Source organism: Nothoprocta perdicaria, unplaced genomic scaffold (genome assembly GCF_003342845.1).
Source record: "Nothoprocta perdicaria isolate Ctin4 unplaced genomic scaffold, notPer1 scaffold_137, whole genome shotgun sequence".
In the NCBI taxonomy this organism is placed as follows: Eukaryota; Metazoa; Chordata; class Aves; order Tinamiformes; family Tinamidae; genus Nothoprocta; species Nothoprocta perdicaria.
Genome location: NW_020454505.1, coordinates 1,496,439 through 1,512,954, shown reverse-complemented (window position 1 = coordinate 1,512,954; position 16,516 = coordinate 1,496,439). Strand labels below are relative to the sequence as shown.

General features: G+C 35.2%; 1 protein-coding gene across 5 annotated transcripts in view; it reads left to right on the top strand.

The window, feature by feature from the left end:
* NBEA (neurobeachin) overlaps positions 1 to 16,516 on the top strand; it is a 462,643-nt gene that overhangs the window by 213,058 nt on the left and 233,069 nt on the right. For all 5 annotated transcript variants that reach the window (XM_026033944.1, XM_026033943.1, XM_026033942.1 and 2 more), the window contains exon 35: positions 6,435 to 6,496. In XM_026033944.1, the coding sequence (XP_025889729.1) occupies positions 6,435 to 6,496 (62 nt within the window). The remainder of the gene's footprint in view (positions 1 to 6,434; positions 6,497 to 16,516) is intronic.

Sequence of the window (16,516 nt, the reverse complement as noted above, 5' to 3'; positions counted from 1 at the left end):
AAAAGATTTTAAAAAAATCTTCTAAAGATTTGATAACCTGATCCTAGATTCATACCAAATACCAAATCTAGACGTGGGTAACCGATAGAAACAAGATTGCATGTGTTGGTGTTGGGCAGTGTTGGTGTTGGGCATCACAAAACAAAACAAAACAAATGTAAAAGCACTGAATCAAATTCCCATTCATCCACAAGAATGTATATTCTGTCAGTTTTGTTCTATAGGGAAGATCTACTCATATAAAGGAGGGGCTGCAGTACTAATACAGACATGTTTTGTGATCCCTAGAATTAGTTGTGTTATGTAACAACTAAAGCTCTTAAAAATAATTTTAGACTTATTTAGATTTATATTTTATGCCATACCCGTAACCCTGACTGCTACTTCTAATAGGGGTGTGCTCTTTGGAGTAGCATGTCCTTTCTTCTACTGTAAGTGAAGCTGTAAATATTTTGCTTCTTGGCTGTGATTTCCTTCTGCAGACTGTCTGCAATCCCTGAATATCTGCCAGCCTTTGCTTTTCAAGAAAATAAGATGATTAATGTAATTTGAATGTCTACAAAATATGCGATGTAGGTTTGATTTTAAAACCAAAACTGAGTGTAGTCTTTCCATACTTTGTATTCTACTTAATACACATCTTGCTTTTTGAGGAATAATACCATTTTCCTACCTTCTCATGTCTTGATATCACCTTTGTTAAGAAGAAGAATATTAGCAAATTCAGGGTTTTGGCACTGTGCGAGTAAGTAATTTGAAAATGAAATAAACCATTTTCATTCTATATTCCTTATTGCTAACTGCTAAATTAGATCTTTACCTTCTGGAAAACTGCATACTTCTCTCAGTTTCATGTAGTTCTGGTACATCTTTATTCTTCTAGGAAAGGATCATCACCCCTCTTTTCTAAAAATCACTTTGCTTGGAATAAGAAAACATTTCACTTAATAATTTTGTGTATATAGAACCTGCTTTAGTCTTTTCGCTATTTTTATTTTTCCTGCATAGTATCTCTTTACAGATCTGTAGTGATCTCACCAGCAACTATAGATGATTAAAACCATGAATTTGAATCAAGGTTCAGATCCTTACTTGCTGTAAGATTTTGATGGCATGAGAAGTCATTTTTTGCAAGAAGTTAAAAACTTGAAGGAAAGAAATACCACTTGAAGGAAAATAAAAACAAAATAATAATAATTAAGGAAATAAACAGTAATAGTAATTTTTGTAAATATAATGCTGCCAACCCCAAAACATGCTTTTTTGGGTCACCAGAAACATTCCTAACAAATGTTTATATATAATGGAAAGCTGAACATACACATGGTGCGAGGTAATTACCTGTGGAAAACTCCTATTCTGTCTCTTGGCATATGAGGCAGAAAGGTTTATAAAAAGATACTTTGATCCTAGTTACCAGTAATTACAGTGAAGAATCTGAAGTGCAGGATTGTTTAAAGAACACGGAAGGTGGTATCAGTAGAAAAGAGAAAACCGTCTGCTTAATGAAAGGCAAAAGAGTGTTTAAATAGAAAAAGAACGTTGGCATTTTCTGATCCTTTCTGATCCTGTTTTAGGACCTTATAGTTGTACATAAATAAAGTTTGTGCACTATTCATATATTAATAAAATAATACCTATTACAGCATGTCTTATTTCATTGTAGGGTTGTTTTTTTTTTTCCTAAAACTCCTGTCGATTTTATGATATGTCACAGGGGAGTAAAGACCAAGTTTTCTTTGTGAACCAAGTTAAACTGAGTAAACTTTCTCAAGCTTTTTGTTTAGCCTTATTCGAGACTTCCACTTAAGTAGATGCTATAACTGAGAGATTTTTGCAGGCTGTAAAGTACAGTTAATTGAATTTTTTTCTAAGTTCAACACAAGATATAAAACATTTAACGTTTGCTTTTGCTAATATTACAATTGATTCCAGTTCCAATAAGGGTTTAAGTTAACACAAAGTAAAATCATTGAAAGAAAATGCAGGCAAACCTTGATAAAGACCAGATGAAATTGTAGTGGTATTCAGTTAGACTCATACACACATTGTATTAATAATAATAAAAAGAAGTTCAAAACCATGATCTTATTTCATAAGGATTTTTTTAAATGATTTTATCAGCCTACGTTGTATTTCTTCAAAATAGAAATTCACATTGATTGACTAGTTCAGCTTAGTGACTTTGGGGTTTTAAACTCATGATTTCATTACTGCCGCAGGCATGACTAAAATAGTAAATTTGAAATTAATCATTTTTTTGGCATTAATAAGTCATAGAGAAATAATTAATATATCTTCAAGGCAACAGAAGAACACTGAAAAAAATAGTAGTCATGTAAACCAGAGCATTTAAAGATAATTGCCAGGCATACATCATTTATTCCAGATTAGCTAAGGTCACGCACTTGATGCTCCCGCTTTTTGCATCCATATATGTGGTCATTGTTGCCATCGAATCGCTGCATTTTGATGGCTATATTTAATGGACTGAGAATAGACCATGAAGAAAAGTCCTAAGACCAGCAAATATAAAGAGCACATACTCTGTTCAGTTAAACAGTGACCTTTTTAACCTTGCTGTATGCAGGAAATATCCACTTGTATTTTAGTAATTGCATTAGCTTCCTTAATGGCATTTGATACAGATGGCATAGGAAGAACTTATCTACAGCTGAAGAATGCAAGCAACAATTTTAGTTTGAATTGCAAATATTTTTGTTGCTGGAGTTAAGCGAGCGAGAGAAAAGAGAAATTGAAATAGCTTTGTTGAAAAAGCCTCAGTTAGAGAAGTCATTATTTTTCAAAGCTCATTATCATTGTTCTTTCAAAATTAATATACTACATTTAATTTATTAATTTCAAAATTAATATACTAAAATTAATAAAATTTTGCACACTAAGAATTTAATGAAATCCTTTGAAAATAGAGGAAGGATAAATACACTAATCAGTGCATTTGGGCCTTAAGAAGTTGATTTTATTCTGATTTGTGCTACAAATTCTGCTTCTGAATTTGTGAAAATATTGCAACCTTCTCTGTAAAATGGGACCAAAATACTTCTTTCCCCCTCTCTCTGTCTGCTTACATGCACACAGTCCAAAGGAGGAAATGATCCCCAAAGGTTGGTGCCTGACCTAAAGCAGTGGGGCTCCTAACACAGGTTGGACTTCCTAAAATAGAGGATCGTGCAAATTTAAAAGCAAAAGATTATTAAAACAGTCGTGTTTCTGATCTATGTATGTGAAGTCTAACATGACAGGTATGATGATTCTTCCTTAGCTTATTTCTACAGTTTTTGATTATGTGGGATCTTCATAAGCCAGAGATTGCATCCCGGCAGATTTTCCATAATATGTATAAATGGATCTGTCCTCCTTGAGTTTTGGTCTGCTTTTATCTCTTTAGCCTGCGCTATATCTCTGAGGATAAATTGTGTATCACGAAAAAAAAAAAAAAAAAAAAAAAACACCCTTCTTCTCTCTATTTTAAATCTTTGCCTACTTAATTATGAAGAGGCAAAGATGGGAAGAAGCACAGGGGCCATAAACCTCCACTCCTGGCAGCTGGGCAGGAGGAAATGGAGCACAGGGTGGAGGATACGCGCACGAGTCCCACGTGTGACTTGTGTGGATGGAGTCCCTGCAGTGCAAGGAGGAGGATGGTGAGCAGGAAGCTCATGACTTGATGTGGTGGTGCTGCTATGAATGTTTCCTTTTGGTTCAAGTAAAACAGATTGCAGAAATGTATGCGGTGAATGCTTAAAGGAGGGGGAAAAAGTGGTGAATAGAGCACACTGCGCACAATGGAGTTTCTGTTTCCTTCTGCCTTCCCATCAAGTAATTTGTGTTTCCTCATTTTGTGTTATGACTGCTCCTATCTTTGCTTATTTATAACTACAGCTTGCATGCTTTATTTCTGCTTTAGGCTGAGCTCTCTGCAAAGGGTAGGAATTCTCTGCATCCACCTCAGTCTCCCAGAGTCTGGGAGACTTCATCAGACCTTCCAAGCTCCTTCTCTATTTTCATGTGTGAAAATTGCTAAATTTGGGGGTTGTTTATTTGTTTCTTTTTGACCTGAAGACCTGCCTCTTACAACAGCAAATTCCCAAAGCGATTGGTGATGAGAGGTATTAATGGCTCCCATCAATGGGTTATTTGATCAGCAGGCAATTAAAAAGTGGGTTACAACTAATGGGTGTGCTGGTGTGCTATCCAGATGTTGGCTCTGTGGCCTCCTCTTTCTATTCCTGCATTTCCCCCAAGTCAGTTCGATTCTCCCGTTTCCTGCTGGAGTACTCCATGCAGACTTGCCATGGAATAGTTGGCATATACAAAAAGTTACCACAGGATGGAGAGACAGACGGATAAAGGCATCAACTTTAGGTCAAAGGACTGTTCTGCTCATGCTGCAATATAAGCAGGCGTTAAAAAAGAGTGGTCTAGTATGTAAAGCTTCCTATTATCACAAACAGAAAATTTTGCACAAAGGTATTGGAGGTTCCTTCAGAGGATACGGCCTTATTCCGTGCACAGCGTTTCTGTTGCTAAGCGACGGCAGTGGGGCCTGGGCCTGCTCTGGCGCCGTTTGAGGCCCCTCCATTTTGTTGCAAGCTCCAAACTTTTCCCACGTTGTCTGCAGCTCTTCCCGTGTGGCTGCTGCTACCAAGTGCCTTTGAGCATGAAGAACTTGGCATTCCCTGTGGGAAGTGCACGCACTGTACGGATCTTGAAATTTTGGCATCCAATTTTCTATTCTTTTCGGAAACCTATGAAAGTTTCAGAAAAATGGCTGCCTTTTGGAAAAAGACATAAGCCTTTTTATGCAACTTAATTGGCTTATCTTTATGTTTCATAACTGTGTAGAATGCTTACTCTGGAGTTACTTACTTTTTGATATATAATTAGAAGCTAATAATATTGGCAAATTTCGAAGACTGTAGCATGGGAAGGAGCTTTCTTTTGACTAAATCACGTTTTAAGGACCTACAGTCTCATTTTGGAAAAGGGGTTGACGGAAAAGGTGTTGTTTCCTTTTAGTTTTACGGAACGTGGAGTGGATTCATAATAGCACACAGAACATTTGATGATAAAATATTTGCTCTATTCTTGCTACCTGCACTACCTTAACTGGAGAGTTAGGTCTTCTGTTTAGGTTTTCTTTGTCAGCTTTCAAGCAGTGGAGGTAGCCTGCAGGTTGATAAGTATCCCATTAATCTTTCTGATCCTCTAGCACTTGAGCACGAGAATAGCTGATCAATTACAGCAATTGTCTCCCTAAATGAGCTTTTCACATCTGCCTCTTATTTCATTAGTTAACTGTCTGCTCATATATCTGATAGAATGGAATCCGAGTGGCTTCTTACAGCTTGTTCTGTGTTACTGTACAATAAGGATAGGGTTGTTAGCAAAATGGGCACAAAAGGGTATTTATCCGCTCCCCGCAATAAATATACATGCTATTGTGTAGGAGGGCTTCTGTCTCTAATCACTGTTTGTTGCAACCTATTTAAAGCACATCAGTTTGCTGTTCTGCAAGCTGCTTAGTCCTTAGTTGTGAGCTTTATAGATGTGTATTTATCATTTTTATAACACAACAAAATGTTCTCGTGCCCTAACCCATCATATCAATGAGTTGCCTGCATGATTTTAGAAAACAGAATCTACTACACTGAAAACTAATGATAGAAATGTAATTTCCTCCATTTCTTTTTACAATGCATCTTTTATTTGCATACAGAGGATATCCTTATCTCAGAAAGTAAATTTGCATTTCCAAAGCTGCAGACAAGTATTGACAGTAGTGGTAATGTTGCTGTGATTATCAAATTAAGTGCAAATAGTGAGCAACAATTGCATTGTTTGATTGGAGGCTCCTTTTAAGAAACACAAACTACAAACTATGGATTTCACTTGGTAATTAAAAAATAAAGATTTCACAGGAACGCTGCTTTCCCTAATGTTCAAATTTTCAATTACAAGAAAATTAATTACCAGAGGAAAATGCAAATAATTTATAAACAAAGGCCTCTCTCATTATCTGTTAATATCTGGACAGGTTATTCTAAACAATTTACAAGATTGCATTTTCAAAGATTTTTTTTTTTATTTGACGTTTGTGAAATTACTTTGGACAACATTTTATTGGGGGAGAGAGGGTTGCTCAAAAGTGAACAGAGCTAAATGCCAAAAAGACTCACTTAAAAAGTGTTCTGGCCGCTTCTGGTACAGATTATTTCAGGTGATTGTTTGATGCTTTCTGAACATTTAGATATGTTTGGATCTGAAGTGCTCAGGATATTTGTGCTTGCAAGTTGTTTCAGTGAATTTGAGCAGTGGAAAGTACAGACGTTCTATGGAATTACTAAAACCTTGGAGATATAATAACTAAATATCAGCAATCTTTTAAATTCACTTTTGACTATTTATTGCAGGTCTGGTTTGTATGAAGTCGAGTACTTCAGTGGTTGAACTTGTCATGCTCCTTTGTTCACAGGTAAGAATTATTTGGTTTTAACTGTATTAGTTTCTTTGAGCAGTGATAAGTTACTGTCAACCTAGGAATTGAGTCCATTTTAGTATAGGAAAATACAAATTAATCTCTTCCAAAATATTTTTCCCATGTAGTGTATAGTATCTCTATATCCATAGGATGTACAGAGGATGTATGCATTTATTCTTTGGAATATCTAAAGAATGTGTACTGTTTACTTTTTCTGTATATGAACTCTCTTTCAAGCCAGTTCTTATTTAGAATATATGAATAGGATGTTTTCATAAATATATGTTAAAATTGGTCTTTGCATTTTTAACTTTAAATACCCTGCTTTTGAGTGATGTTATTACTAGAGTTATATGTGGCACAAATTATTGCATATTTTATATAGGATCATGGTTTTATATATGATCACGGTTTTAATAGCCCTCAAGAGCCAGCAGATACTGACGGAACATTTCTGTTTTAAAAATACTGTAGGCTCGCTATGCTGATTTTTTAGCATAGTTATTTTGTGAAAAATCTGAAACAATTAAGATTTTATATTAGTATCACAATTAAAATAATCAAAACTAAGACACTTTATAGTGCTGGCTTAGATTTAATTTTAATTTAATTTTTTTTTACAGGAGTGAAGTGTTATTAGATAATTTCATACATTTATAGCTTTTTACCTTAAATTGCCATTAAAAATTCCATTAAGTCATCCACAGTCAAGGTATTTTAGATATTTGCTGATTTTATATAGGGCAAATAATTAAATAACAGATAACTTTGATGTTTCACACTTCTCTAAAGACTTAACAGTATATCATTTACCAAGTTCCCCATAGATATAAAATAGCAGTTAAACTCATACCAGGTCAGTATATAAAATGCCCAGGTTTACTTGTTATATTATTAGCAAGAAAAAACACTTGGTAGATTAGGGGACCATTCACTGTGAACATTGAAAGTATGCATCAAAAAAGCACTAAAACCTGGTGGGTTTCTTGGGGCAGTTAAAATGAAGATCTGCTTTTCAGGAATTATCTGAAAATAATTGACATTTACAACCGAATTTGGGGGAGGGGGCTCCAACTTACCTGCTGTTTGCCAGTCCGTAGGTTGCATTTCTTCAGGCTTGTGTCATAAGGAAATCATTAGATCTTGTTTTCCTTTTTTCCTTTTTTTTTTTTTTTTTTTTTTTTCCCCTCCTCTCTTAGCCAAGATGGATATTAGTTAGGGAAAAGAAAAAGCAAAATATATCCCTGGCAGGAACCCTCGGTGGGGTTTGAACTTCAAACCTTCTCCTGCAGAGCATTTGAAAAATTTGTTACTTAATGGTTAAATCCTGGGTTCCAGGAAAATTCCAAAAGAAGGTTTTTAAGCCTTATGTTCATGTCATGATTTTTTTTTTGTTTTGTTTTGTTTCTTTTTCTTTTCCTAAGAGCTTTTGAAACCCTTCCTTTAGGGAAGGAATAACTTAAAATCCTTTCGTCCTTCGCCTTTGGTTTTACTGCAGTTCTCAGGAATAAAGTGGAATGTAGCAGTAGGGTCTAGTGTCTTTGATGGCCTCATCATCTAATCATAGGTTTAACATTACTCATTTGCTGGCTCCAGGAATTCCTGCCATTAAGGGCCCTAGAGATGAAACTTTGCCTCAGATATTGATTGAAAGGAAGAGAGAGAAATTTAAGCTCTTTCTGCAATGCTTTTTCTGTAGCCATCCCAGTAAAGCTATGTAACAAATGGAGCTAAATCAATTTGTATTTTTATGACCCTTTTACAAGTTACTTATTGTTTCAAGACAGTCAACTATTTTAAAAATAGGCTGTAATAAAAATAAGCAGCAATAATGTAAAGAGCCTAATCATTTTGAAATTTTGAACATTTATTTAGAATCTCCAATGTTTTTGTGGGAGAGAACTCTTTTTCAGCTACAGAATTGCTTGAGAAAACTGCAATTTAAAATTGTGGCATTCTACAGTAGTATGGCTTAGCTTCTAAAAACAGGGGAAAAAATAGTACCCTACTGCCTGTTTAGCAAGTATTTAAGAAGCTAATGCTCTAACCGGGTTTATGGAGCGAGCTTAAGTGTTCCTGTAGGAAGTGGTCAATAGGGGGCTGCAGGGGTGCAAATTGCCTTCTCCTCCCCTCCCCTCCCCTCCTCTTTAGCAACTGTAAACAAGATGCTTTGGTAAATTCTATCTATGAAGGATTTTGTGTTTAATCCCATAGGTCCTCGAACAGTCAAGTCCCCTTATTTGCGTGAAAAAGAAGACTTTATTTCACTTTTTGAAACATTAGGTAAATGCTACAGAAATACTAGTAAGACATGAGTGTAATGTAGCTACAGGAAAAGAGAATGGCAGACAGGCAAACAACAACATAATCCAGGATATAACTAACAGAAGCAGGAATTAGGAGATTAGGAGTTAGTGTCCTCAGGAAATGAGATTAACTCATTGCTAGATGAAGTCGGGCAGGGCTGATCTTCTCCATAACATGAACTGAGTGCAGCAGAAGGGGAAGACCAACTATACTGTGTTTTCTGTTTTAGTAAATCTCATGTAACTAGGGCTTTGCTTCCTGACGTGGGTAGATCCTTCATATTCAAATTGAACAGCATTCTACAGGTTAGGTATATTGGGCAGTTTGAAGCGTGTGTCATTCAGAAGATAGATGACGGTAGTAACGACCTTTGAAAAGTACGATTTTGTGTGCACAGAGCAGAGTAACTTTAGACATTGAAAAGGAAAGGGAAATGCAAAGTTTGTTTTCCTTTCATTTGCTACAGCAAATTAGATGCTTTTATGCTCTTTATGTTGGAAATTCCATGTTAACGACTACAGATTAGCAAGGATGTCAGATTTTTTTTTCTTATCTGAGCTCCTGAATAAACTCAACATTGCCAGAGGCTCACGTCCAAGGTATGGTCTAAATTTACATGAAATATCACATTACAAATGTCTGAAGGTACATGTCATGGATAATTCAGTTCATATGGGCAGCCTTTTAGACTCTGAGGGATATGCAATCAAGTCTTTCCCCCCAAAGGAATTTGGAGTTTCTGTGAAAAGTACATTTTAAGTTTTAAAGGAACTCCTGTAGGGATAGTGCATCATTTGTGAGCTTGAAGAAGAAAAGTTATGCTCTTTGTTTTGCAGACCATCTCTCATGCCATAATGTGTTTCCCCCCAACCTGTTTTTGTTATCAGCAACTTCATTAGATTAAAAGTTAGATTTATTTCAGGGCCTCATTTACTTTTTTTTATGTTTCTTATATAAACTAGAAGTATACATTCTTGAACTTGACTTTTTCTTATGTGAAATTTATAGTAAACATATAATGATTTTCACTTTTCATGAAGCAGGCGTTTTCATGTGGATTTAGTCTATTTTAACATAAAACGGATGAAGATGTGTTATGTTTGACAAGATCTGTGCTTGATTAGCAAGTCTTTGTTCCCTCAGCCTAGCTCTGCATGTCGCAGCTGCGCTGCTGCTTTGTAGGGCAGATTTTCAAAATAAACCATACAATTAAAAAAACTACTTTTTTTTCCAGGGTAGTTCATTTTCAAAAGCAAATTCAGTATTCGGGAAACTTTTTCTTGTTTTTTTCCCCAAACACTGCAATAATTTATAATTACTTCCAGATCTGCATTTTTTTCCCTTTGGAGATAGAGCTTCTGGAGAAATGGAGTGATGTTTTTCCAAAGGAGTCTTGTCATATACCACTTGTATTTTTCTGTATCTTATCTATTTGCATTGATGATTTATTTTCTTTAAAAAACACTCTCTCTTAGTTTTTAAAACACCTTAATACTTCACTCATTGAAAAAAAAAATAACTATTATAATGAATATTTTATGATTACCTTAGAAAGAAATGCTTTATTTAAGTGTTTATTTGCATTGAAAAATGTAATTTGTATAATTATATATATTATATAAATATACAATTTATGTAATTAAGTATATTGTCTGCCATTCTAGAATATAAATCTGACCACTTTCAGAATTCAGTATTTTTCAACATATCATTTACTCTATTAATTTTGCCTCCCACCATGTTTGACTGAGAAGTTTGATTTTCAAAGAAGTCTCTAAAGGAAATATCAAAACTAGAAAGAAAATAATCTGCTCCTGAATTAATGTTTTGAGAAAAAGTATTTCTGTGCAGGTGTTTCTCCATTGTAAATAATATAAAAAAAAAAAAAAAGGGAGCAAGGAAGAGGAATTTTATGTGTAACTAAGCACGTTTTATTTAAAAATGTCAATTAAAATTGCCAGGAGATTTTCTGATATTGATAACACTCAAAACGGTCCTTCAAAAATTAAGTTATACATAGCTTCTGCAAATGTTTTCATTTTTATGAAATTATTTTTATGAGAAGTTATAGAAGAGGGAATTTCTTAGAAAACAAACTGAGACTATATCCTTTACATAACTGCAGCACCACTACATGATTGTTGGATAAAGTGGGTGTTAGCTGAAGGTTTTCAAACTTTAGTTAACAGTGTTGGCTTCTCAAATGGTTCACGTCTCTTCCAGTTGTCTGCAGTCGCAACTATAAAGTCCCAAAATGAGAGGGAGGTAGGAACGGAGTGTATTGCCAGTTGTCCTAAGTGAATGTAGCAAGAAAAAGTCTGAAACAGTATCAAGAAATTGGTTCCATTCCAATGACAACAAAAACCTGATGTCTTGTGCCAGTCAGAGCTGGAAGGAAGTTCGCACTGAGCAGCAAAGCTGGTGATGTCTTTAGCTCCGAGAACACGCACAAGACCCGGCAAGCAGACACTGCAGAGATTTCAGTACCAAGAGCACTAGCACATCCAAGCATCCGTCCCGCCTCGGGAGTGGTGCATCATTTGGCTTCGCAGGCTGGCAGCTGCCCACGACAGAAACCAAGCAAAACAAGAAAGCACTTTCTGCTCCCTGCTGTGGAAACACGGCATGCATGTAATAGTAGCTCAGTGTGTGCTTTTTGTTACTACACAAGTCATATTCGTGGGTCTCTAGAAAAGTTTCACTAGGAGTTCTCCAGCCCTAGTGTGCAGTGCCTTCCTATCAGGAGCTATCCTAACGTGTCTTATCCCATTCCATCTAGAGACAGTTAAGCTTTCCTTCCGTCCTTCATGCATCCCTACAGCTGTTGCAGTGATGCATTTTTCCAGCATGACTTCACAGGCTCAGCAGCACTGGGATTCAGCTGCCCCTCATAAGCCTCTTGGCCTCCCAGGGACAACTGAAAACTGCACAGACTTGATTTTCCTGGTTTAGGGGGTCAAGCTAGCGGAGATCCACGTCCTAAAACTAGCAGCGCTGTTCAAATGGAAGGGTTTGGGGTTTCAGACGAAAGAGGGAAGACACTGCTGACATTTCCCTTGCAGCAAACTGTAAATTCAGATCTTTTTTTTTAGTGGAATCATATTTTTTAACTTCAGCTTCTAATTCTTTTTTTTTTTTTTCTTTAGCTTCTATATTCAGTTTATACTGATTTCGGATCAGACAGGCTCTGGCAGGGCCAGCATGCGCTTCTGTCTTTAGCTGCATATTCCCCCTCACTCCCTTTTACCAATACATGCAATGCTGGGAAAAGCCACATCAGTTTACAGATCCAAATGAAAAATAATCCTATAAAAATAGTATTTTTCAACTGTTTATACTTCTAGAGTAGCCATGAAAGCAGTAGCTCATAGCAAGCGGCTGGTAGGGTAGCCAGGGTTATAAAGGAGAAGGACAACTCTGTGAAAATATCAGTCTTTGATCACATTAAACTGATCATGAAACGACATTCTTAGGCTTTTCCTTCCTTCCTTCCTTTCTTTCTTTCTTTCTTTCTTTCTTTCTTTCTTTCTTTCTTTCTTTCTTTCTTTCTTTCTTTCTTTCTTTCTTTCTTTCTTTCTTTCTTTCTTNCTTTCTTTCTTTCTTTCTTTCTTTCTTTCTTTCTTTCTTTCTTTCTTTCTTTCTTTCTTTCTTTCTTTCTTTCTTTCTTTCTTTCTTTCTTTCTGTTTACTAAGCAGGTATGTGAAACCATTCTCTAGGGGAACATCTTACCGTTCAGCTTAATTTACAGGGAGGTTTAGGATAAACATAAGAGAATATACACGTTTACTCTAGATGAAGAAAAACTATTGTTTAAAAATGAATTTAAGTTTAAACATTTCAGCTTCCATCATACCCAAGCTCTAATAAGATACAAGAAGGAAGCATGTAGGAAACTTGCCCTTTTTCGGCTCCATCATTACAAATTGAAGAGATGACTAACTTTGTTGCTTAACATTCCTTTTTCAATGGAAATTACTGACACCCTGAAATTCTGTCATCAGAGTATCTCCTGAGACCTTCCTTATCATATTTCAGCCAAAATTAACTGAGTTAATTTGAGTGTCAGAAATAAGATGCACTACCTGAATGAGTGAGCTCCTAGTGGAAAGGAGGTTGCCATCACTCTTAGAGGACTGCATTGTCAACTGGCCCAGCCATCGCTAGAAAAGCACCTATCTGTTCACCCAAAGACTTCAGTCTTCCAAATATTTGAACATATCATTCATTTAGTTTAACTAAATTAAATTTAAATGTTGACATTTGATGGTAAAAAAAATAAGTTAAAACTTAAAAAAAAAAGTATATGAAAAGTCTGTGACTGAAAACAATCTGTCGCCCTACTCCAAACTTTCTTTAATATTGTCAAATATTCTCTAATATTAATATTTGGACTGTATAGTTGTCCAGACAAACTTTTTCTTCTGTCTCTATTCATTAGCAAATATGTCACAAAATAAACATTTGCTTTGCTTATGTTTCATTGTTTATTTTGGACTGCTCATAATCCACAACACAACCTCTACATGAATATATTGATATACATACTAAATGTAATTACCATAAACAGAAGTGAATTCTAACATATACAACAAAAATAGACTTTTTAGGCTAAAAGAACCTTAAGGCTCTTTTGCCTTTGAATTTTCTTCTTCTGGAAGTAGAATGTTTTTTTTTTTCTCAGTGTTTCTCACTTGCTCTCTGAAATTCTGGAAGTTTTCCAAAAGGTCAGAATTTTGCATTGTCTTCTTATGTTAAAGGAGTATTGCAGACTTTCCTTGCATTAATTTCTCATCCATTTGTGGAATGTCTTCTAGCCCAATCTCAGTCTTCATCTCCATCTGCTTCTTATAATTTAACTTTCAAATGGAAACCATCAGTGGTTTTATTTTTATTTGATTGGCAATTTTATTTTCTTGATTATTCTGGAAGATGCCTTTCTAAACCCCTGTCCACTCAGAAAGGTACATATATATTTTATCTTTAATAGTAAACAATTGCCCTTTTCTCTCCAATATCTTATTTTTATACATGGGTCATCATGGAACATCTGAGGCCTTCACTGACAAATCTTTGTCAAAGATTATTTGCAGTTATTGACAATCTGTGAAATGCTGATCTGAGCCTCCTCTAAATTTGTGCTGAAACAGGCCAGATAAGCATACTATGAGAAGTGCCTTCCAAATATTTTGATTTGCCAAGGTGTATTCTCCGACTCTGTATTTAGTTGCCTACCATTTAAGAAGATCTTAGATAGCTCAAATGAAAACACTTAGAAAGCCAAGGGTCACCTGGAATTTTGGGAAGGACTGAGAGAGGATGCAATAACTCATTAATATATCGTAGTTCCTTGGCTTTCATTACTCGTGTCATGGAGACAATGTAGACAGTAGTTATCAGAGCCTAGTTTTCATTTTGCTGGTGTTTGGGGAAAAACCTCAGATCTGTTATGCCCCCCTAACACCAAAATGGTCAAATACTAACTGCAATGCCTTTTGTCGTAGTTATCCATATGCAGCAGCACCACATGTTAACGATAATTGTAAAATCTCATAAGAACTATTTTTCATGTCATCAAGTAACCTGGAAAAATTCTGGAGAGGTACCAGATTTTCTACAAAGCAGTTAAGGTTAATATTGTATCACCAAAATAAATTCGCCCATCTAGTGTTCTGGATGACATAAATGTTTTTCCAGTATGGGTGTTGTTTTTTTTTCTCTTTTTGTTTGAATAGCAATGAAATGTTCCTCTGAGGACATTTGACTTTATTTTGGAGAAAAAAATGGGTAATTGCTGTCTCTGATCCAAAGCACAGTGGGGCTATGTGTTTCTAAGAAAGAAAAAGATTAACATGTTACCCCAAGTCAAGAAAACATGGAAAAAATGAGACTTTAGCCATGTGAAAGTGAAATCTAAATACCTTTTGAATACCTTTGCTGCATTTTTTTAGCCATGTTCTCATAAATTGTGTTGTGAAAGTTGCACATTCTTTTTCTGTTCTGTGATTTGGCCAGAAGCCCAGTGGATTCCAAGACTTGAGAATTGCCTCGCAGGAGGATGTTGTCAGTCATTCTGCAACTTCCTGGTTGTGGGAAACAGTCCTTTCTAAGAAAGAATGACCTAGCATAGAACCCTAAAACTGACCTCAAATTCACTTCAAAGAGTAGAACCAAAATAGATTCTATTTCTAATCTATCAGCAGGGTATACGTGTGTGTGTATGTGGCAGGGTGGAAGGCAGTAACATTGGAATGCTTGGATGCGATTCCTCATTCCAAGCAGTAGTGGAAGGTTTTAAGACTCCAATTTCTTTACTCAATTCTTCTAGGAATGGAAGGAGAAGTCCAATTAACCTTAAAATTGCACAATTTTACAACTTCGTACAATTCACTTCAAATTTTTCTGCTCATACCTATTGATTTTTTTTCCATAAAGAAATACTTACTCATTCTCATAACAATTCCTTTGAATCCTCTTAACCAAAGCAAATTATTAGTGATGTTGAGACAACTTCAAAACATAGAATTCAAACCCAAGATAAAATACATGCCTGCTGTAAATTGTAAATATATGTAAATTTTCCTCTCCCTTATCCTAATGAAATGTCACATCTCTGTTGTTCTATACAAGACTATTCTCTGAACATACTGAAGGATGCAGAAACAAGAGAATCAATGTCATAGAATTGTACATATGCCAAGAAAATATGCTTACAATACAGTAGTTGATGGACTGAAATATTAACTGAGTTCCTAATAGCTAAAGCTAGATTGAAAGAAAAAAAAAAAAAAAGAATCAATAAGAGATATGGACAAGAGAAAGTTCCAGAGAAGCTAAAAGTGATTAAAGATTTTAACTTTTATAGTGAGAGAGCTGTAGGGTATAGGGTGAGCATGGATGTCCCTCCTCTCTAACCGCAGCTTCTTGAAAAACTTAAAAATTGTGAAGGAATTTTAGGCTTCCTTACAAAAATGGAAAAGTTTGAGAGCTGTCCTGTAGATTAAGAAAACCGTAATGATGACTACCTTTTTTTTTAATGTGAGATTATAGTTTAGATTTAAATAGTATCACAAGATTTTATTTAGATATATATAAAATAAATATATATATATAGCTGATCACTGTGAATAAGATCCAAAAAGAGATTGTAAGCAAAGGTTGATTTTGAAACAAATACTATATAAACTGAAAAAAAAAAAAAAAAAAAAAAAAAAAAGGTTACCAGGCTTAGTTGTCTTGGTTTCTTTTGCCCTTTAACAGTTATTTTTTTGTCTATGCATTTTTTCTGATATCAATTTAACACACTGTTCAATTCAAGAACACTAAATTTGCAAATGTTGTCAGAAACATTCTCAGTAATAGAGACTGGGGAATCATAAAAAATAGGCTAGGAAAATATAAGAGAATCATAAAATATAAATTATGGATTGAAAAACTAAAACACATTTTGAAGTAATGTTTGTATTTAGTTATATTCATTACTTGGGAGCTTTAGCTATTTACTCTCCTCTCATTTTATTCATCCCATCTCTTCCCTGCATAGACAATTTTGTAACTGGATTCACTCTGTACTTTCTGTCAGGGAATCTATACTGCTGCTTTCTGGATGCAGTGATGCTTTTCAAACAATAATATCACAAGAGAGGAAGAGGACAAGCTAGGCCTGATTTTTTTTCTGTCAGAGTCATTTTTTATGACTTTTATTAGATA